General features: G+C 44.6%; 1 protein-coding gene across 6 annotated transcripts in view; it reads left to right on the forward strand.

Annotated features, from left to right (window-relative positions):
* Positions 1-24,135, forward strand: part of TENM3 (teneurin transmembrane protein 3) — a 605,330-nt gene that overhangs the window by 564,124 nt on the left and 17,071 nt on the right. For all 6 annotated transcript variants that reach the window (XM_034647497.1, XM_034647494.1, XM_034647495.1 and 3 more), the window contains 4 exons: positions 917-1,071; positions 1,852-2,726; positions 18,686-18,861; positions 20,151-20,386. In XM_034647497.1, the coding sequence (XP_034503388.1) occupies positions 917-1,071; positions 1,852-2,726; positions 18,686-18,861; positions 20,151-20,386 (1,442 nt within the window). The remainder of the gene's footprint in view (positions 1-916; positions 1,072-1,851; positions 2,727-18,685; positions 18,862-20,150; positions 20,387-24,135) is intronic.

Below are 24,135 nucleotides of genomic sequence, written 5' to 3' on the forward strand. Positions count from 1 at the left end.
TAGAATCCTAAGTTGATTTTACAGTAAATATTAGGTTCGTAGCATTTTTTTATCATACCTTTTTTTTTTTTCAACTTTTCAAAGAACAAAGCAATGAGTCCGTATTATTCAGGTCACATCCTGTTAAACTTCAAGGAAGTGTCCAGATTCTTTCATTGTCCTGGAATCTCTTTGTCATGAATGAGTCCCAGGCCTCTTGAAAAACCATCACTAAGCAACGCTATTAGTCCTCACCCAGTTTGGAGCTATTAAACTTTTGTTTCTATGCCATGGGAAAGAATGCTTGCTGTGAGGAATTTCTAGAGGTAACAAGGGCTAAAATTCTATGTGATAAAGGTTTCTAGCTTTTAAGCCAGTTGGGACTGACTCCTTGCTCATGTATTATGCCATTCATTACAGTGTTTTTTGGTTTGGGGCTTTTTTTTTTTTTTTTTTTTTATAGCTAGCAACTATTATGTGAACAAGGACTGGAAAAAAGCATTTGTTGTACTGAATTATTCATAATAGCAAATTTCATTGTAACAAGGTCAACGAAATACTAACCTTGGCTCAGATCTATTTTTGTTAGAATACAGTTATTCTAAGCTCAGAGTAAAAGAATTTGACCTTTTTCTATAATTGATAGACAACAACATTATACAGAAGTTATAATTTTATATTTAAGATGCAGGGAGCGCCGACATGATTCATACACTAAGTGGAGATTCTTACGAATTTCGGCCATTTCTTTATAACATTTTACATAGATTTGTGTTATAAATGCCTCTGTTGGGTTTTTCCTAATGTATTTACAATCTACAGTCTTACCTGCTACCTATCACCCATGTTATCCCTGGGGTTGACTGTTGAATTTAATGATGGGCCTAAAAATGAATCACGTTTGAAAAATTGGTCACGCTTACTTCTCTTGGAAAAGGAATGGCGGTTGATAAGAATGGATTGATCTACTTTGTTGATGGAACCATGATCAGAAAAGTGGATCAAAATGGGATCATATCAACTCTCCTGGGCTCTAACGATCTGACCTCAGCCAGACCTTTAACTTGTGACACCAGCATGCACATCAGCCAGGTAATTAAAATCTTAAGCTGCATTGTTTGTTTTTCTTCTTAGTGCCTCGGTTGACTAGGTCAGTAGTCTGTGATGGCCCCATATTAAACTGGGTATACCATGTGTGGCATTTGTGGTGTTAAAGCTCTTCCGTTTAAATGTCTCTCAGAAGCTAACGAAAAGTTACTTTCTTCTGTCGTTCTGCATTTGATGAAGTCAATGAGATTACAGAACAATTAGCACGAAGAGACACTAAAGCATTCGTCATAAAATACCAGGAAAGTAGCAGCAGGCAGATATTCCAGAAAGAACAAAACAGCTTAAATCTCTAATCTTTTGATTGCACAAGCGCTTTAAGTAGTAGAGAGAACCCACTATGATTAGTCCCAAGGGACTTATATTTAGAATTAGGAAGTTTACTTCTGGCCTGATTGAAAACACAATAGAACACTAATGTATTCATAAGCTAGGAAGCCTCGACGTTTCGTGGTTATTACAGCTGACAGAACATATGTGTTCATATCTCATTGATACCTATTAACTCACTGCTTAGAGGCTCGTTTGCTATTTGGCTATAACTTGCAAATCTTCCAGGGAGCTGCATTTTTAACTAAAATGTTATTTCCTGCATTTGTCTCCCCACAAAATTCTTAGGTTTATTTTACAGTAGCTATTCCAGAAAACAATTTTAAAACAGTTTATCAAATTAAGGGTAATTTCCTTGAATGGTCTAATTGACTCTCCTGGTAAATTAACAGCAGCGCAGTAACTGACTAACCAGGCCATTTATCTTTTATTAAGGTACGTCTGGAGTGGCCCACTGACCTGGCCATTAACCCGATGGATAACTCCATTTACGTCCTGGATAATAACGTCGTCCTGCAGATCACTGAAAACCGCCAGGTGCGCATCGCTGCCGGACGGCCCATGCACTGCCAGGTTCCGGGCGTGGAATATTCCGTGGGGAAGCACGCGGTCCAGACAACCCTGGAATCCGCTACTGCCATCGCCGTGTCGTACAGCGGGATCCTGTACATCACGGAAACCGATGAGAAGAAGATTAACCGGATCAGGCAGGTCACCACCGACGGGGAGATCTCCCTGGTGGCGGGGATACCTTCAGAGTGTGACTGCAAAAATGACGCCAACTGTGACTGTTACCAGAGCGGAGATGGCTACGCCAAAGACGCCAAGCTCAGTGCCCCGTCCTCCCTGGCCGCCTCCCCCGATGGCACCCTGTACATTGCAGACCTGGGCAACATTCGGATCCGGGCCGTGTCAAAGAACAAGCCTTTCCTTAACTCTATGAACTTTTACGAAGTTGCCTCTCCAACTGACCAGGAACTCTATATCTTTGACATCAATGGCACTCACCAGTATACTGTAAGTCTAGTCACTGGCGATTACCTGTACAATTTTAGCTACAGCAATGATAACGATATTACTGCTGTGACAGACAGCAATGGCAACACTCTTAGAATTAGACGGGACCCGAATCGGATGCCAGTTCGAGTGGTGTCTCCAGATAACCAAGTGATATGGTTGACAATAGGAACAAATGGATGTTTGAAAAGCATGACCGCTCAAGGACTAGAATTAGTTTTGTTTACTTACCATGGCAATAGCGGCCTTTTAGCCACTAAAAGCGATGAAACTGGATGGACAACATTTTTTGAGTAAGTATCTCCAAATTCTGCTCTGATTATAAAATGCTGTGATAGAGTAATATAATCTAAAAGTAATGATATAATCTTAAGGGCAGGTGAGATCCAGGTTTGGGGGGACCTGGAGCTTCTATAATTTGGGGATCCCTCTCTCTCTGAAAAGGAAGACAAAATTAGACAAAAGAAGGAACCCACCCAATGAGAAGTTCTGAGCTTCCATGTCATTCGCCTCCCGGTCAGTCTCCCTCTGCTTAAGGGTTAACATTTTGCTTCCTACAGACCCGATCTATTAGCAGCACACATTTGGAGAAATATGCTACAACTTTGGTCTTAGGTATAAATGCTTTGGGCTTCCGTTTGCCGCTGTGATAAAGCTGTCGCTGGAGAGGACCTTTAAAAACATTCACAGTGAATTTGGCTATTTCTACCAACGCTACAGAGGTCATTCTTATCCAATAGAAGGCCTTAACTTTTTATAATCAGTTATGGGAGAATCTAAACTGCACTTAAAAGGACCTTTCCGCTAAATGCAAATCAGCAAGTGCTGGTTGCTGTGGACGATGTGTGAAGAAGTATGAGGTTCCTGCTGCCGGGATAGTCTTCTGCTAAATATGTGAGTAGTGGCCCAGGCAGTGGGCTGTTGGGACAGTCACATTCTGTGAGGTCAATCAGAATGAAATGAGAATCAGCCATTGTATGTTTTATGGGATATGTACTTTGCAGTGAACGCATATATAAAATCGTTTTCGATTACTGTTCACTTCACTAACATCACACAAACCATAAGGGGAAATTAGATGTACGGAGATGGCATGTTGACAAATGCAAAATAGTCCTTGAAATGAATATTGAGTCCCTCGGTGTGATTTTTACAATGATATACTGAAGCAGGAGAATTTTCTGTAGGAGCACACCTCTAAAGTAGAATAAAAGTCAGTAGGGAAAAATGATCCAATAGACAAGTATTTTCCGTACAACTTTTCTGGAATGGATCTTATACATAAAGCTGAGTTCTCCTGTAGCTTGAATTGCTTTTCTTTTTTGACAGATTCCCTTTTAATAAAATGAATGTTACCCAGCAGCATGATTTTGTCAGAGGAACAAACCTTTTCAATTGAATTACATTAAAATTCTGTTCTTAGCATTCCTTTTGCTCATTTTAGGATCGCAATAGGAAAGGAATAAATTGGAAGTTAATGGAAAGCACTTCCTTTGCACCATTTTCAAAGTGATAGCAGGCTATATTGCCAAAGAGGCAAAAAAAGAATATAGGAAAAGTGCTACCATCAGATGAGACTGGGCAGGAGAGCTGCTCTGATTATAAGACCTTCAGGAAATGATGGTGGCATTGGTAGGGTTTCAGTTTAGTTAAAAGCAGGGAGGAAAAATATAGAACAATAAGTTTTTAGTACAGTCTAGGACTCAAGCTCTGCTCTGTGGGCCACTTTTGAATGTGTCCTTACTTGTTCCTGGGAATTGACACTGCATAGAAGTTTATCGTGTGGGTTACTGCTGACACATGAACTTCTTGCAGCAGATGGAGTGGTTTACTTGTGACCTACAAATGAATTTTAATCAAGTTGGGAAAATTAGAGAAAGGGATATACTCCTTCGGTAGCGTTGATCTGGACTGGTATAAACAAATTTAGGATTTTGACCTTTTTTTAAAAGTGTGGTGCACAAAAAAGAGCTATTTCTCCAGTAGCACACACTCTCCAAGAGCCCCAAACTTAGTTCAGAATCAGCACAGCAGCAAAAGCAGAGATTGAGTTGGCAAGCCAATCTCGTGACTATAAGGGGCAAACATCGTTTTAAAGAATAAAGTTTGTAATTAACTTAAATACATCACAATCATAGCTTCACCAATACAAATTCATTGCACATCATATTTGAAGTATAACTATTAAGTCATATCTAAATAAGCTAAGTAAAGGCAACTGTTACCAAAACCATTATTTAAATATTTTTCCAAATGTAAACCTGTGTGTATTTATACATATAAATACACTCGCGTATTTGGGTCATTATTTAAGAATATAGTGGTTTAATAAACCCGTGCTTGAAAAATCATTTTTCTAATAAAATTAACAAATATTGCTTTTTAAAAAAACCACGTTTTTATCACTTGTTCTCTAGATGTCTGCAGCAAAAGACATGACTAAAAAATGTTTACGAAACATTTCTGCATTTTGCAAAACAGTAGATTACAGTGAGAACGAAAATAGGGCACTTAACCCAAGTAACTCAGAATCACCATGTCTGAATAACAAGTGATCTTTTCTTTTCCTTTCCATACATTTTAATACTTTGGCTGTGAAAGAGCAAGGGCCAACCTCTTCTATCTAAGCTTCAGAAACTTTAAAACACATTCAAAAGTCAGCACACGAAAGAAGGGAGGGGAATGCCATTTTCCGGCAGCCCCTCCGTAGCCCTCTCTGTTGAACAGAGCAGCACGTTTTGTCTGCATCACTTTGCCGCTGTAGATGGGCAAGCTTAACCCCTGTCTCTACCCATGGTCGTTTTGATGAGAGTTTCCGCTTACTCCCTCCTGACTTGGACACGTGACTGGGTGAAGGTGCTGGGGGTGGGGCAGCAGGGGAGTCTGAATTCCCTGCCAGACTTCCTTGGTGTTTGCCATCATGGGTGAGCCGGCGCACTCCCGGAATGCTAGAAATATCTGTCACATTCCCCTTCATATCTGTGCAATATCCCGTGTCTAAGTTAGACCTTAGAAGGATATTTGGTGATTTCATAAAGAAGGGATACGGGAGGTTTGACAACGGTCAGAGTTCTATGAAAACCACAAGGAAATTGGGGGGGGGTGGTTTGACGGGGGGAAATCACCATTCCCACCTGAAAAACACCTGTTTTCTGTGACTTTCAGGACCCCAATCCCTAGAGCTGATACAGGCTTTATACTCTTCTTTCTGCGCAAATTCCTCTTTTGCAAGAAGAAATTAAACTTTTCGGCCCAGGGGCACCTGGGTGGCTCAATCGTTAAGCGTCTGCCTTGGGCTCAGGTCATGATCCCAGGGTCCTGGGATGGAGCCCCACATCAGGCTCCCTGCTCAGCAGGGAACCTGCTTCTCCCTCTCCCTCAGCCTGCAGCTCCCCCTGCTTGTGCTCTGTCAAATAAATTTAAAAAACCCAAAAAACAAAAAACTTTTGGCCCAAGGTCCCACTTGTCCATGTCTGGCTTTCTCCCTAGCCTAATATGGTAAAAGCCTTGAGATTAAAAGCTTTCTAGGACAGAAACAGATGGCAGAAGACCCAGAATCAATCAATTTGCCTACTGATAAAAGTACAGTTGCTGTAGTTTCTACCAAAGAAATTTTAAAAGAGAATTAGCTCAATTACTTACCTTGTGTGTTTTAATTGTATTACTTTTTTCTCAGTACAGACTTTAGTTTACCAGTAACGTGCCACAGTACTGATGTGAAAGCACTTTATAAACTGCAAACTAATTATCTTTGTGGCTCCCACAACTCCTGGAATGGTGCAGTGCGTACAGAACTCTTCCAGTCACTATTGGTTGGTCAAAGGAATGGAGAGAGGACCAATGATGTAGACAAGAGAATATTTGTTGATACGGAAGAGCCTGGTAGAACCCCGAGCTGGCTCTCGCCCAGGCTCCATGGAAGGAGCCCCTGCAAGTGTTGCTCACTTGCTTTCTGAGGTAGCTGGGACTTCTCCGCACCAAGAGTCGATGCTGAAAATATTAGCAATTTTCATTCTTTGTTGCTGATATTTTTAAATATATTTACCCAGTATTACATGTTTACTCAGTTTCATTTTTATAAAATCAGGACTTCCTCCGTGGGTGTATTAGTAAAATAATTCATGAACAAATGACTTCGCCTTGATGGCACTCTCTTCTGAAATATTGGTGTTAAGGAGTCAGCTTGGAGTGGAGACCGAGAAGGTGCCCCAAACAGATGCCCCTGAAATACGTTGTACCTGCGATGAGAAAGGATGATTCTAGGAGGAGAAAACCTGGGTCCCAAATTGAGATTCTTATCAGTCACCAGTAAAATAGGGTGATTTTTTAGGGTACACGGATAGTTTCCATTTCAGAAACTAGAGATAGTGTGTGCTCCTTGCAGCAGTTCTCTCCTTGTTACTTGTCATGATTATGTCCCTATTGTGACTTGCTAGAGAAGCGGCCAATATTCTTAGACGTGCTTCTGAATGGAATGTTAGGAAGACGACAGTAGGGCAGCCGAGGGTTTGTAACTCAGCTTTGAAATCGCGGAGGTAGACTGATCTGTTTCATGAACTGAGTACCTCTGTACTGCTGATTGAATAAGCCATCTCGTCCAAGATCTCCTCTTCCATTGACTTGCCACGCGGTACAAAGGATGTCCAACTAGCTAATGGGGCCCCCTTGTGTGAGGACACTGTGATAAGCCTCGTTACTCCCTTCCCTTAGTATTAGGGACTGTTTCATGCTGGTCTTCACACCATTTAAAGACAATGATCACATGTTACGATTCCTTAACTAGAATAATTCCGGGGTGGTCAAAAAGATCTCACCTGCTAAAAATGTCTTATTTGAAATATTCAGACCCAAAGCAAAACCACAGTTCTTACACTCGAATGCACACAAAAGCAAATCCGGTGTATTGAGGGGGGCGATAGAATAAATGATTGAATAGTAAATGGCATTTCACAGTTCTCTGCTTGCTCACCCCCAGAAAAGACAAACTGGGCATAGCTTTCTAATGCTCTTCTGTCTGGTTAAAGAAGACAACAGTTTTTTGTTTTTTGGGTTTTTTTAATGCTCTGAGTTCTCAGTGATACGTAGAGATACACCAGCAGGCTGGGGCAGCTTTTCTATCTTGGGACTCCGGGTATTTAGAGCCTTGTATTTGTGGAGCTGACTCTGTGATCTTTCGTGAACTATATTCAGATGTACCGAGTAAATAAATGAGTTTCAGCTTTTACACATTTATGTAGGTATATATGGGTCTCTAGCTTCTCATTCGGGTGCTTTATCGCCCCTCGTCCAAGCTTAGCAGTTTCGGAATGAGCTTCTGAACCATTTCTTGATAATGAACTTAACGTTGCGCCCATGGCAAACCCGTGACTGCCACTGACATTAGTTCTGAGACTCTGGGAAGGTATCAAAGAGGGATCTCAGAGGAGGAAGGACAGGCAGGGTACAGAGGGCCTGGATTTACAGACTCAAAGTAGTGCCCAGAAAGCACAGGTGATTCGGAAAACTCAGTGACAGTTACTCCAATTAGAAAAGATGTGTCCATGCTCATTGACGCAGAATCCTGTCTGAGCAGCCTGACATCCGTGCCATGGTGTGTCCTCCTCGTGTGTGTTACCACAGGAGCTTGTGATGTCAGAGAAGTGGAGAGGCGACTGCCACAGGACAGAATGGACAGAGTCGCCTTTCCTTTGATGGGCAGCTGACATCCAAGCCTGAGCACTCCAGCCCGGAAGCCACGTTGCCGTGCTGTTTCTGCCAGAAACTCCGTTAAAAACAAAGCCCATTTTATAAATATGTATCCAAAAATGGTACTAGCCCCCCCCTTTATTTTCTTCTTTCTTTTTCTTTCTTTTTTTTTTTTTTAAGGTTTTGTTTTCATTCCAGGTAGTTAGCATACCGTCTAATGTCCCTTTCAGGTGCACAGTGCGGTGATTCAACACTTCCATACAACACGCGGGGCTTATCATGACAAGTGCCCTCCTCAGTCCCCATCACCTGGCTCCCCCATCCCCCCACCCGCCTCCCCTCTGCTAACCTTCTATCTGTTCTCTGCTTGCTTTGTTCATGGAAGGAAACATTTAAGACATGGAGAATAATTTTTAAGAAATGTTATCAGATCACTTAAAATCATGGGAAAACACTACAGTTGATTTCTGCATTTGCTATTTTGTTTGTTTAATAATTTTGCTTTAAATTTTTAAACAGAATGTGTATTCCCAGGGACATCAGTAAAAAAAAAAAAAAGTACAGGCAGTTGAATAAAGTGACTGCTATACATTTCGAACATTAACATGAGCTCTATGAAAGCAATGCTTTTGTTAATACTCGATTTAATCCAATTTTCATCTACAGTCTAGTTTTAAGATATAGTTAGTTCTGTCCAGGTTTGAAAACAGAAAGGGAAATAGGATATTTGTATGTTATTCATAGTACTTGGAAAAATTCCAACAAAAATAAAAACAGTCAGATTTTCTCAGTGTATCTCGGTATATAATGTAATAGAAACTTTCTTAGGTTTTCTCAGTGTGATCTGCAGGGTTTCGATAGTTGCAAGGCTACATTAACCCTTTCTGTGTGTTCCATTTAGCATTAATGTTCTGGATGTGCTTAATTGCTCCATAATGGGGCAAGAGTAAATGCAGCTTCCAGAAGTGTTGGGTTTCCTCTTTAGTTATGTAACTGTCTAAATCTGACAGCCGCCTATGTGTGTATGTCCACAGCTGCCCTCTGACACAGTGATGATCCAGTGATTTCCTCTAAGACTGAGTTATGTACACCAACCATTTTAAAGGATGGTTGGACAACAGGACAAGAAATTGCACACTGACAACCAGTGAAAGGGAACTTGTTGTTTTTTACTAATCACAGAACTGCAGATCCACAGTGAGGTATTTTCCAGAGACTGTCCGGTATCTCCGGCTCCGACTGGTCCAGCTTCAGCAGCAGCCCTCACCCCTGGCTACCCTAGTTTCTCTGCCTCCCAGAGAGCCCCTTGCCTGTATTCTCGGGTCCTGGTGGGCTTTCAGAATGTCTAGAGGCTGCAGATGCAGGGCTCCCGGGGAGAACTCTCTCCGGGGTGGGGGCAGTCTGTGAAGACGATAAGATGATTGGGGGTACCATCCACATGCTTCAGATCACCCCAACTCCTCACTTCACATCCCTCCCATCCATCGCTACCCTACCTCACACATGCACATGCACACACTTCAGAACACATTTCCCAGACCTTGGTTCATCCCAAAGTTTGGTATATCTGCGGTTCGTAAAGTAAGACACCTCCCCAAATAAATAAATATTAAAAAATTAAACTTCTGGGAAAAATGTTAATGTAAAGAAATACCACATTGTATCTCTGGCTAAAAGCTGGGTTTTGTTCAGTTTAAACCTGTTTTAAGAATTTAAGTCTTTTATATAAACTCAGATTTTCCCATCTCTGAGCTTTGTAATGAAAAGCAGTATATAAAAAGCAAAAGCTGAAAAAACTTATAGTCTATCTAAAGGAGAAGTTAATAAATTTTTAAGTACTTAGTGAATAGAAGGCAAGCATCAGCTAGAAGAAAGACTTCTTTCTATTTCCAGCACTAGGAAGGGAAAAAAGGAACCAAGTTGTAGTAAAGGCAAGCAAAGGCTGCCCAGAGGGAATGGAAGAAAGTTCTTTACTCGCAGATGTGGTTTTTAAACTGGATGGTTAGAGTCGAAGTAACAAAAGAAAGATGGCGAGAGTGTTCTAATCCCGGGAAACAAAATGGCCAAGTATCTGGAAGCATCACACGACTCCCGTGTGAACCAGGACCTAGTCAGGAAGACTGAATCCTGGACCGTTAGGTCCCAGAGGAACGAGTTTAGGCAGTGGGTGTTTGTGATTTAGAGCTCGTGAGAGAGGGAGCACCCCGCAGCTTATCTTCACGTACTTACCTGTATGTGCACGTGCAGTTCAAGGTGAGCTCCCTCAGGGGCACCTGGGGGGCTCAGTCCGTTAATCAGCTGCCTTCAGCTCAGGTCATGATCCCAGGGTGCTGGGATCGAGCCCCCCATCAGGCTCCCTAATCAGCAGGGAGTCTGCTTCTCCCTCTCCCTCTGCCCCCCACTCATAGGTGCTCTATCTCTCTCTCTAGTGCTCTCTCTTCTCTCAGATAAATAATTAAAATCTTAAAAAAAAAGATTAGCTCGCTGATGCCTTATTAATTTAATGAAGAGTTCTGCTTTTTTAACTTAATTTGTAAAGGATGCTTCCTTCTCCTTAACAGGGAGGTTCCCACAGGCAAGGTTAGTCAGTCCCACCTGGGGCTGGTCCAAGCAACACCAGCCCCAAGGGAGGTGTCCAAAAGCGGTTGTGGCACCTAAAAGAAGATGAAAGTCTCCAAAGAAAAGGAAAGTCGTTACGTGTGACATCGCAGAGGCACACTGATTGACAAATTATGAATTTATTTCAACCCTCCTAGGCATCGATGAGCTGGGAATTTTGTGCTTGCCCTTGGGACATCAAGCACTTCCCATTTTCCCACTGACTAGCTGGCATTCATTTACTCACTCAGCACACTGTTCATTCAGGAAGAACGTATCGGGTGCTGGATACTCATGTTAGATGCAGAGTGTGCAGAGTGAAAAGGCGCGTTGGTTCCTAGCGAGGAGCTCAGAGTCCACGGAGGGAGACAGAGAAGTAAGCAGTCGTGACAATGATGAGCGCAGAGGTAGAGTGTTAGACGCGCTGTGAGAATAGGAAGGAGGACCATCTCTGTCAGGTTGGGACTGGGGACAGGCACGAGGCGAGGAACCATGCCCAACGTGGGTAATTTTGAAGCTTCGTCTTAAGGATGATGAATAAAGGCTAGCAAGAAGAGCTAGCGTGTTCTAGGCCAGAGAAAGCCTGTACTCGGGAGGCAGGATGGCAGCTTCTGGAAGGAACATACGGCCCGAGCATAACACATGTGTGGGGAAGGAGGAGGGTGGGACCTGGGAAGGTGGCCATCCTGCTCGGGTCGGGCTTGTATTGACGTGTGTGCTGGGCTGTCCTGGGCAGACAGGGCTCTTATAAAGGAGTCTAACTGGGAAGCAATGTGGTCAGTCTGGTGACAACAGGAGGACGGCTTTCCCGTAGAAAGGAGAGGCTACAAGCGAGGGTGGGGCTGTCGGGTAGGAGAGCGTAGGTCCAGTTCAGGAGGGGAGGCCTGAACTCTCGGGCTGGGCACTGAAGGTACCGGGAAAGAGGCCGACCCATCGTGATTCCGGAAATGACTAGAACTTGGTGACTGAAGGCTAGTGGAGAGGGAGAGAGCATCCCCCCGCTGAGGACACTGGGTTGTAGGCAAGCCCTGAGTTCTGCTTTGGAAACTATGAATTTGAGGTTAGTGCAATCTAGCGTGTGGACCAAAATGCCCGGTCACAACCTGGGAGACACCAGGCTGCCTGGAAAAAGGCATGAGACCTGGAAATGAAAACTCTGGCTTCCCGAGTGACTGATTTGGTCAATTCCTCCAAACGGTGTGACCTTGGGCAAGTCACAGCACCCCATCAAAGTGTGCCCTCAGGGCGCCTGGGTGGCACAGCGGTTAAGTGTCTGCCTTCGGCTCAGGGCGTGATCCCGGCGTTATGGGATCGAGCCCCACATCAGGCTCCTCTGCTATGAGCCTGCTTCTTCTTCTCCCACTCCCCCTGCTTGTGTTCCCTCTCTCGCTGGCTGTCTCTATCTCTGTCGAATAAATAAATAAAATCTTAAAAAAAAAAAAAGTGTGCCCTCACCTGTGACATGAAAGGCTTCTTAATGATCAAAATCCCCTTCCTATTTTAAAACATCTTTGATTCCAACATTTCTCCCCAACTTTTCAGAGTTCCCCTCAAGGCTTATTCCAAAAAACAACAACAACAACGCCATTTCAGCAGTTACCAGACCTCCTTTGCCAAAACAGTTAAGACACATTTTTGTCAGACCTAGTGTCTTATATGTTATGCTGGTGTTAGTAATATCAACTTATATTAATAATTAAATTTTATCTTTCCAAATGGGCTCCCTACTTTTTTTTCAGCTTTTCCAACTGACCCTGAGTCTCCTTGTCCTCACGCAAGGCAATGCCCTTTCCCGGGTGGGTGTCTGTATTTGGCAGAACAAGGGCCAAAACACAAAGAGGAAGACAAAAGAGAAGCGTGGCTTTGTCCTCTGAGCACTTCTCGGCCCCATGGAGTAGATCTGGGACGAGGAGGGCATGTGCAGTTCTGTCTTACGGATTCTTTGAAGCCCAAATTCCCCTTGACATCAGCTCTCTAGCAAGCTGACGCCTGTTCTCTAAGCAAATGAGTTCTGCTCATTCTCAGCCTTCCTCAGTCAATAAACAGAGTTTTGTTTTGTTTTTTAAAGAAAAGGGACTTAAATATGATCCTTCTCTTAATGATGGTCAATCCAGAATCTTTCAAACCCCAAGGGAACTAATTCTGGAACATCCTGACTTGGATGCCTTCGTCTTGAGGCAGATGAATTATCTCCTCGTCACGACTCCCTGATATGGTCATCGTAACTGTGTGAGGAAAGAGGCATTGGGTCCCTTTTCTTGGATTTGATGTCTGAATAACATGTCCTGTCTGTGACCGTCTATACTGGGCTCCATGTTCACAGAGAGGGCTGGACCAGAGAGGTGAGGAAGGAAAGGTCACCAAGTGGCTTGACTTCAGACTACTGCCTTTTCTGGTTTCATGGAGCAAAGCGCTGGGCCGAATTTGCCCCCAACAGCAAAGACCTGTGACTGGGATACAGCTCGGCAACAAAGAAATGTGAATCGGTGTTAGGCACCTCCCCGGCCCGTGCAGTTCTCACCCCGCTCATCTCGAGATCATCTCAGCGCTCGGACCAAAAGCATGTAAATTAATCCTTTGTCTTTCTTCTTCTGCATTCTCCCTGTCGTTTTGGGTAATGTGTAGGTAGCAGGCGACCCCGTGCCAGATGGACTCATGATTTAGGAGTTGCTTGATTGCTCTACTTTCCTGGGTGATGGAAGCATTTTACATTTCCTCTCCAGAACCTGATTTGTGCGGATTTCTTACTGATACTATTGCTACTGAACTCAAACAATTTACGGCTTGTCTCTGAGATAATTGTTAAAATGCCTCAACCTCAGATTCATTTCTAGAATGGGTCCATGTAAATTCTTTGGATATTAGTGTTACAAATCACAGTGCTGTTGTTAGGGTTCCCAGCCAGCCCACCATCAGAGGTTTAAATCAGGCTCCGTTCTGCTGTTTCTGCTGTTGTGCACGCCCTTCCTCAGGAGTGAGGCTCGAGGCATGACGTGGGCACACGTTTTTGCTCTGAGAGGCTAGTGATTTTGCCCTACCTCACTGAAGCAACGGATAAGATGTGCCACATGAGCGTTGTGTGGGGAATATTGCCCTAACAGATGGCGAGATTAAGGGGAGATTTTTGTTGGGGGGGGGGCAGTGCTGGCTATTAAGCTATGGAAGGAAATGTGAACCTAAGGGACAGTGGGGAGCAAGGCAGGTTAGGTAAGTCTCCTTCATAGGCATCCTTACTGTGTCCTCACGAAGCAGCCCCCACAGTAGGCTTGTCCTGGGATGGCCCCGGGGAAGGCGGGGAAGGGCCAGTCTTCACTCAGACTTAACTGAAACATTTATCCCCAATGTCCTCAAGCCAACAGCTCCTGCTGTCCTAACCTTCTCAGAGCAGGCCGCCTTTGGGCCGGAGAGACCAGTCCATATAAAACATACATTTTTAGGGGCGCCTGGGTGGCACAGCGGTTAAGCGTCGGCCTTCGGCTCAGGGCGTGATCCCAGCGTTACGGGATCGAGCCCCACATCAGGCTCCTCGGCTATGAGCCTGCTTCTTCCTCTCCCACTCCCCCTGCTTGTGTTCCCTCTCTCGCTGGCTCTCTCTATCTCTGTCGAATAAATAAATAAAAAATCTTAAAAAAAAAAAAAACATACATTTTTAGCTTCACTCTCCTATAGGGGAAGAGAATAAAGGTTTGGGAGGGGGCATCGCCAACATTCTATGAGTAAATATGTAAGTTTGGCTCATCTTTGAGAAAGACCAGCTCAGTCTCAGGCTGAATCATGAGCGAACATAAGGGGTAAAGAGTGAACCGCTCCTGAAAACAGCCCCGCCTCTCCAGAGTGATCATGCCTTCTCTTCTCTGGTCTACTTGCTTCTCTAATTACTCTAATTTACACAGCTTTTTCTCAAAAGCAGGAGATAATTTTAAAAAACATAGTATTTGATGAGAGAGGCCATTGTATGGGAAAACACGGAAGACAACAGATAATCCTGTTGTTGAGTTTTAAAGCAAGTTTTCAAGAACGGCACATTGTCTCTGCTTGAATAAACTTGCAATATCAATAGTCTGTTGACTTGGTGTTGGTAACATTCTGATTCAGGTGATTTTTCCCTCAGTGGAGGAGCCGCAGAAGATGTGTAAGCAGGGAAGTACTAGGATATTGGTGTTTCGGAAGATTAATCTGCTATCCGCGAATATGGGGGGGCAAGGAGACACGCGTTTACCGCGAGCGGCCGTGGGACTGGGAACGGAGGTATCTGTGAGACTGGGAAGGGAAAATGGAGAGTGGGAACCTCCGTCTACAAGGGAGAGAGAGGAAATTTCACGTCAGGATGAAATTGAATCCAGCATTTCAACTGACGAGGGCTGAGGCTCTGACTCTCCGGGGCCTTGATCAATAATCCCGCTGCTTAGGAAACTTAAAAAGAGATTTAAAAATATACCACAAAGGCTAAAAACAGCAAGTCTAGGCAAAAATGCAATCAAAATTAAAGACGGACAAATAGATAAACATCAAATAAGGGCGTCCCATCAGTGAAAGAGCAGAAGGTCATGAAGGGCCCGAGGGAGGTTGTCTTTTTCCAGTGAGAGTCCTTTGTGCAGAGGGTCAGTCGGGAGCAAAAAGAATGTGCTGTGGTACGAATTTGAAGCTATGAGGCCGAGACCAGATGAGTGGAATGGAGAGCATGAAGTTGATGTTCTATTCAAATTCCCTAGAGCCTATGGCATTGTAAATTCAAAAGGCTAATAAAAGAAAAGATACACAAGCTGGGCAGGGCTGGTTCACCACCAAGGCCAAGCAGCATTAACTCGAGCCACGGAGTCACACAAAAGCAGAGACTATGTCCCGAGGCAAATGTTTGATGGGAAGGCCTCTTACAGTACAGAGGGTGGGAGCATTTCTGAGGACAGCTGGACGTCTGCTTGTGCGTTGTTTCTCTTCTCTTGACGAGGTAAAGGATTCACCTGCCGTTTCTGAAAAGTCATCCTTGACCATTTATCTTCTCTCAGTCCCTTCTCCAGAGAGCCCTGGTAATGTTAAGGTCTCTCATCCATCTTGTTTTCCTTTCTCCCGACATGGGTGCTGATCTGTGGGAAGAGTTTTCACGGATCCACGCTGAAATGAAAAACATAAACGACGTGGAGAATTTTTTCGCCACACTTTGCTTACTCCTTTTAAACAGCAGCCTCTTAGCCCAAAGTGAGGTCCTTTCTACCTTTGGTTCGCTTCAGTGGCCTTTCTTTATGAAAGGATGGAGATAACAGGTATTACTTCTTTAGACAAAAATGCTCTGTCAGTCCCTGATTTTTTCCCCCTGGTTGATACAGTTCGCGAGTCTGGGAAGCGCTGGCTGCCTGACCTGTGAGGGGACTGGTTAGGCCGCACCTCTGAGGGCCCTTCCACCGTAGCACCCGTCCTGACCTGCCTCGTGGAAGCACCTCGGCCTGCCCGCGCCTTTCATGTCACCCCAGCCCCTGCTCTAAAGGCCCAATTTCAAGACTCCTGCCGGGCAGGACGCGGAGTGGGGGGTGAAGCCAATGAAAGAGCAGAGGCAAAGGTTGGAGAAATGCTTCTGCAGCAGAAAGGTGACGTTCCTGCTTAGATTGAATGAAGCTGGAAAACATAAACGAGCAAACGGGTCAAAAAGGGCAGGTGAGTGACGGCAGCAAGAATGAATCCGCAAGGTGCTTGCCGGTGGCTTCCTCAATAGAAAGCATCAGGCTCTGGGATTTACAGAACGATTGCGGACCTGGGGTCCGGCGCACGGAAGCCCCACTATGGCCCCATCACTGGATGCCGGGAGAGCCCGATCCACTAGCCTGAGCACATCGTGTTTTCCTTTTTCCATCTGTAAAATGGGAGGGGGCTGGGGGAGAACACAGGACTGAACTATCTTCTCTGTAGGAGCATTCGGAAGGATGTTCATTGCTTCAAAACACAGTTGCCTGTGAGCAATGTAGAGAGATGCCACATGTGTGTCCAGGTGGAGGTTGGGCCTGAAGCTGGTTTTGTCAATAATCCTGCATACGCAAAGCTATGCCTCGTTTGTTTCTTCAAGAGTGGTAATGTCTTCTAAAAAGCAATGACAGATAATCCATATTAGATTGCTTTCATTGATGTCTTCATTGGCTAGGGGCATTTGGGCTGGTGGGGAGGGGAAGGACTCTGCTTTTTTTATTTCAGCTCTGCCTTTTATGGGTCCAATGATTACACTTAATGGCGCATTTCCTTTCTCTCGGCTTCTCCCTCGCTTGCTTGCCTGTCCTGAGTGCCCACGAGTGCCGCTGGCTAAGTAAGCAGCATGGCAGACTGTCAGATCAGGTCAGTCAGACCCTGGATCTGACTGATGCTGTCCCCCCGGGACTAATGGGATCACCTCCTCACTGGTCCCCGAGCAGATACCGTCTCTCTCCTCCTCCTTCCTTCCTTCCTGTCTCTACCATGGCACTACCCTTGCTGAATCTTCTCTGCCTTCATTACCTAGAATCTTCTCCTTCGGGACTAACCACAGTTGCCAAAACTACCTTTTTTACCCTCTACACCCTCTCCTTGTATTGCAAAGTATCATTTAAGTCCTTTTTTCTACCCCTTATTCCCTGTTGCCCCATATTTACGCCTATCATTGGGATCCTCCGCACCTTTTTCCCCCTGCCCTGGGAACTTCTTTCACTAAGAAGACCCTTTGTCCACTGTTCTGCATCTGGGCTTATTGTAAGGAGGACATGGTGCAAGTCTTCATCTCGCTTAGACCTTTTCTTAACGAACTAGCCTCGGTATCAAGCTGAAACACAGGCTCACCTGTGCTGTTGTCCCAAGGCAGTGCCTCGTGTGCCGTCTGGAATTTGTGATCTGTTTTTTTCTTTCTTCAAACCATACTGTCACTTTTGAAATTTTCTCTGGTGCCACCACAAATAGAAAAGTCACCCAAAAATCAGTTCTCTACTAAAATGTTATATCTATGATGCATATTTATGATTATAGGACAGCTTTTAAAAACACATCCTAACGTTTTAATTATATGTTCCTCCTCTATTTACATGCTAAAAAAGTAAGTGTATAATTGAAAAGCAACTAATCATTAAATGCAGGAACTAGTACATCGCATTTCAGTAAACATGATAAATTATCATTCAAGAGCTCATCCATTCCTACAACGTCAGTCCAGACGAGATAGCGTCTCACCATCCCTGCCAACATTTAAGTCCCAATTTACCATTATGAAGTATTCAACACTGGGGAATAAGAAGGTCTTTAGGGGCTCCTGGGTGGCTCATGGGGCGTCTGCCTTCAGCTCAGGGCGTGATCCCGGCGTTCTGGGATCGAGCCCCACATCAGGCTCCTCCGCTGGGAGCCTGCTTCTTCCTCTCCCACTCCCCCTGCTTGTGTTCCCTCTCTCACTGGCTGTCTATCTCTGTCAAATAAATAAATAAAATCTTTAAAAAAAAAAAAGAAGGTCTTTAAATGACTTTATTTTATTAATTTGTTGAAGATGTCACAAGATACTACAAGAATATTTTTACATACCGTATACAATGTATACATACCGTTTTGCAAAGTTTCATATATTCCTATGGCACTGCGTAAGTTAGTAAAACTTAAAAACTGATATAACAGTGAATTAAATCTACTTTGTAGAAAAGATGGCGAAGACTAAGGAATTTAATATCAGTAAACATGTTCCCTTTGAAACAGCAAATCAGATGTGCAGGGCGTTTGGGTCACCCTTCAGAGAAGGAGATGCTGAGGAGGGGCGCTCTTCTGGCCACTCTTGCTCTGGCGGTGAGGTTTTTCTGTGTTAAACCAGGCTTTCGATTACTGCAAAGCATGTTTGAAGTCCTCACTCTGTGTGGCTCACGCACAAAGACAAATATCCTTCCCAACTTCTGCAGCTGATATTGCGCCCCTGGTATTTATGAGTAAGGAGAACCTGCCATTCGTTCTTTAACGCCGAGTCGGTGCCTCTTTTGTGTAGCTATGACAGCGAAGGTCGTCTGACAAACGTTACGTTTCCGACGGGAGTGGTCACAAACCTGCATGGGGACATGGACAAGGCCATCACCGTGGACATCGAGTCATCCAGCCGTGAAGAGGATGTCAGCATCACGTCAAATCTGTCCTCCATCGACTCCTTCTACACCATGGTTCAAGGTAAACACGAAAGCATCATTTGAAATGGAGAAACTTAAATGCCACTAGAACCCCCATAAAATGTGGTGGCCCCATTTTCTAAGATGAGCCAGAAAAGGGAAGGTGAAATCATAAACCCCTAGAGATGTTGGTGAAACAGCCCCGTGTCCACAGGTAGTGTTCATTCCGTGATAGCCACGTATCTCAGATCACCTGATACATACTCCGGCTTTGGAAAGCACCTTCACTGCAGCTCTCCACGTGCGTCCTCAGACCCTTGCGGAGTCATCTGCTGCCGTTTCGGGGAGTGGGTCCTCTTCCTGGCCGTGGAAGTCCAGTCAGTTGAGACAGAGCCCATTCTGAGTCCGGACGAGATGCTGCATTTCAGTCCCCATATATGTGATCCCTGGAAATTCGATACCAAATTCTGCATGCCCATCTATGTAATATCTGGACTTCTTTTTTTCCATTCAGTCCATAGGCGTATATACCAGTATATTCATGATGGACCCTTCTGCCATATTCCTTTTTGACATAAAGGCTTTGGAAAAGCCTGTTTACCATGACAGTTGCAATTGTGAGGTCATAGCTCTAAGAATAATTGCCAAATCTGAGTTAAACTTCTTTGACTCATTGTTTTTACCAGTTCTCTCAAGCAAGCTCTGCAGTCGTCTAAAATGACTATTGCTTGAATTTCTTTCTTCCCCAAATGGTCCAAAATCATTCAAAAATTTTACGTAGGGGCAGTAGCCTATAATGCAGGAGGGGGGTTTGTACAAAATAGAACGTAGATCACTTTTTTAAAAGTCAGTTTCAGGGCAATATCATCTTATCTTTTTGGTATACAACGTACGGATATGAAGTCTTTCCAAAAGATGTTGAATAGACGAGGGAGGGATGGGTGTGGGGGAGGGGCGTCTCCCAAGACCCTGGCCGTGAGAGCAGTGACACACCAGCCTCCCGGGGGAAGGCATGCGTGGCTCTTGGCAGAAGCTTCCCTGCACATCCGTGGAGACTGACCCCTCATTTATTCCACCAGGCAAATGAGAAAAAGAAATCTAAAGTAGCAAAAGATTATAAATTCCTCTGAAGCCTGCCTTTGCTAGTCAGCCCGTTCTGTTAACAGCACAAAATGGCCAGAAATCAGAGTTGTTGTGATAGGTTCTAAAAGGACATCATTAAGTACTCTTCGTTTCCCGATACGTGGAGTTCGGTCAGCATTTTAGAAATGTGTATCACTTCTAGCTGCACGACCTACGCAGTGTTTACTTCATGTTTGTAGCCCCTGTTTTCGGCTCCCTGTGTTTCAGATCAGTTAAGAAACAGCTACCAGATCGGTTACGATGGCTCCCTTAGAATCATCTACGCCAGCGGCCTGGATTCCCACTACCAGACCGAGCCGCACGTTCTGGCCGGCACGGCAAATCCGACAGTCGCCAAGAGAAACATGAGTCTTCCTGGGGAAAACGGTCAAAATTTGGTCGAGTGGAGATTCCGAAAAGAGCAAGCCCAAGGAAAAGTCAACGTCTTCGGGCGAAAGCTTCGGGTAAGCACGCGTCAGGGAGCAGGTGCCGCTGCCCGGCCGTCCCCCGAGGGGGGCCCAGCGCTCCTCCCCTCCTGGTCCTCGTCCGCACAGAGCCACACTCGGGGCGGCGCTGTCCCTGCCAGCACGAGGTATAGCCAGCCGTCAAGCCATTTGATCGTTCGTAATAAAAGCCAACTGTTGGAGAAAAGCTTTTTCTCAATGTATCTGTGGTTAAAAATCAGTGCTTCCCTGAGACATCAGGAAATTGCATGGAGCACAGTCCCAGAGAGCTTGGGCCTCGGTCCATTGTTGTTTTCCTAATATGATTGTGATCATCTTAGGCTTTTCCTTTACCCACACAGGAGTGATGGCTTCCTAATGTGGGGATGAGGGTAAGAGTGAGCTTAAACACTGAAAGTTTTCCAAGTCATGAAGAGATGGGCTGGCCATTGAAAGGCAGATTCTTTCTTTGCATTCTCAATATTTTTAGAGTATAGTTTGGACTCATGGAGGAATATCAGTGGCAGAACCTCACTGCTGCCTCCTCACTATTGATTTATATTGTCTTTATGAGAAATGCAATGATATTTCTGATGATGCTGGTGTAATTGATCTTTGCAAAATGTTCTCCGCATTACCTTGTTGGGTGTGTTTTTTTTTTCCTCCTTCTCAGATTGTGGGCCAAATATATTGAGAAAGCAAGCTGTGATTTATGACACCTATTTGATAGAGACAACATAGATTAGGTACTAAAATACAGGTTACACGAAACCACCTTCAGACCACTATAAACGGAACCTGATTCATTCTTTCTACTAGCAAACAGATTTTAGTTCATCAGATAAATGGAGACAGCTATTCCTAAAATGACCTCCCCTTGCCATTTAAAAAAAAAAAAAGGACTTGAAATCAAGGACAGCGGACAAAACACAGAGCATACCATTAATGTTCTTTTTCCTGCACTGAAAATGGTTAAATTATTATTATTATAAGAGGCCAACATGATTTACCTCGACAGTCCTTCAGGGTAAGAATCAGCTAATACATATTGTCTCTGGCTGCTTCCAAGAACTAGAAATAAAGGAATAAAGGATCAGTGGATCAAATACAGCCTGTATCCAGCTTACAGGTTACATTCTGATTTCACTTCCATTTCAAGGCAGGTGTTTGGGACTCTAAATACCCATGACCTTCTGGAACCAGTGCTGTGTGCTCCCACCTCCCATGCCCCGGGCTGTGGGAGCCAGGATGCCCTAGCTCCGAGCCACCTGGCTCAGGAGTTGTGGCAGGCGGCAGCCAGGGGACGCGGGAGAGGGGCTTGTTCGGAGAGAGAAGTGAGGAGAAAAAGCAAGAGAACGCTAGCAGGAAGAGCAGCAGTAGAGTTGAAGGTAAAGTGACAGGAGAGGAAACCAGCTCCCCGCCTGTCCCTCCACTGAATCTAGACATCAGTGGCAGCTGCCCCCACCTACTGCTTCTTCCCAGGACCCCTGCTTCCTTGAGCCATTGCGGACTGGAAGCAAGCTCACAGGCTTTCTCTTGCCCAGCTCTCGCCATAAGCGGCATGATAGTACAAGGACACATGCGCGTGCGCACACACAGAGTCACACCCGCCCTTAGACACAGGGCCTCCTTCACCAAAAGATGCAAAGATGCTGCCCACATTTGTGCTTCTCATCCCTCACGCCAGAGAGACTGCAGTGCCTAGGATGCCGAACACACACGTTCCAGATCAGCCTCCACGCTTTGCTGATGATAAACCTTGTGGGAAAATCATAACATCTCTGAACCCTCGTTTTCCTTACGTACATCATGGTACTCCATACAGGATATAAGTAATATAGTATGATGTAGGTAATATATACATTACGACATTATAATACAGACATCGCCTAGGTCATAGACACACAGTTCCTAGCATAGACAACGTAGAGAGATGCACTGGATACAGATAATGGATAAATACAGTTCACCTGCCCTGCCCCCATGTCACACAATTGTGACAGAATCAAATGAGACCATGTGACAGTACCTTACAAAGACAAGGCATGATTACATGTTCCCTAACCCGAACCCGGAGGATCTCTACCACACGGGCATACGTTAGGCATTTACACCCGCACCGCGGGTAGATAGGAAAGGGCCCTTTAGCACCCTAGTTAGGAAAACAAGGGAAGAGTATGGGACGTGCTTTGCCCAGAAACCAACTGCATAATATGCTGCCTTCTCTTCCTCGAGACAGGCTGTGTCTAGCATGTCCTCTGTTTCTTTGTAACATGGCTTTTCTAGGCATAGAAAGGAATCAGGAAGAGTAGAGGAAATCCTATCTTGCATCTCTGGTTCTCAGCCTGGTTCAAAACGAAGCAGAGACCTCACTTTGGGGGAAGAAAAGACGAGAGCACACAGGCGTGGGTGTTCGTTTCTTCTAAATAGCGGGACCGCAGTGCCTCGGCAAGTTGTTTCAGAGAATGCGCGGTTTACACTGGCCTGTTCAGCCCCGCTGGGAGGAGATTTCCAGCCGCTGTGTGTGATTGCTCTCGTAGAGACAATGCCAGGATCACAAGGGAGGGTTTCTTACTTTCAAGATAAGATTGGATGTGCCAGCTCTGACTGCTAATTTCATTCCTCTGTGGTTCTACGGGAGAAATTCGAGGGAGAGAGTGAGGATACGAAAACCTGGTTGCAGGACTGCACCGGAGTCTGCCAAAACAGGGAAGAGAAGTGAAGGGGGAAGGAGCGAAGGCCCGCGAGGCACACGGGATCAGCTTAGGGAGCTATTCCTTTGCATCCCACCCTTTCCTGGAACAGAGAACATTCCCTCTCACCTGTCGTTATTTCCTGGCAGAAACTTCTTTTCATTTTTAAGGTGTTTGCCTAAGTTCAGTGAGGTGCCAGACACAGAGTGGGCACTCAAATATTTACTCAGTGAATGAATGAGGAAAAGCCAGCCTCATAATAGGGATTATCTCACTGCATCTAGATCCAAGCGAGAAGCTCTATGAATAGCACATCCTTGCAAATGTTTGTCTGCTAGACACAAACCTAACTCTAAACAGATGACGTAGCTATAAAAGATAGAATGCCAGGTACTGTAGCTTAAAAAGTTTTTTAAAGCAAAGAGTAGAAAAGGAAAATTAACAAGGAACTAGCAACATGGAAGGCATTTTCTCTGAAATGTTTTAATGGGAAAGGGAAATACAGCCAGAAATCACAAGCAAATAAAATTTTGAGAGATGTGGGAAAACATTGCAAAATAAAGATTAGACGTTTCCAGAGCTCACTTGTTTGTGGCTAAGTTAAAAAAAGAGAGAGAGAGAGAAAGAGAGAGAGAGAGAAAGAGACACAGGCATAAAAATTGCTTGTTTTTCTCTTATGTTTGGTAAATATTCCTCGTTTTTTGTCAGTGCAGGACTTGGGAACCAGCCTTTCATCAGTCACAAAAAAACTGCTATGGCATTCTAAAAAGAAAGATGTATCTTCTATACTTGCCCAGAATTCAGATGCTTAAAGGAAAAAAAAATTAGTGAATATCTTAAAAAAGAAAATCTCAAAATTTGAAAGCCAAAAATGTGTTTAAATGCATACATGAATACGATGGCATACTGGAATTTTATTCTGCGAGTCACGTTTGTGTGATGGGCTATTCTCCCTCGAAGCGAGCGGCACAGCCTGGAGTGGGATGGTACAATGCCATTAGCGCTGGCTGACATGCGGAGACACACAAAACAGTCTGCAGCCAACCCATGTTCCAGCAGGGACACAGGGGAGTCGTG

Source organism: Ailuropoda melanoleuca, chromosome 18 (genome assembly GCF_002007445.2).
Source record: "Ailuropoda melanoleuca isolate Jingjing chromosome 18, ASM200744v2, whole genome shotgun sequence".
Lineage (NCBI taxonomy): Eukaryota > Metazoa > Chordata > Mammalia > Carnivora > Ursidae > Ailuropoda > Ailuropoda melanoleuca.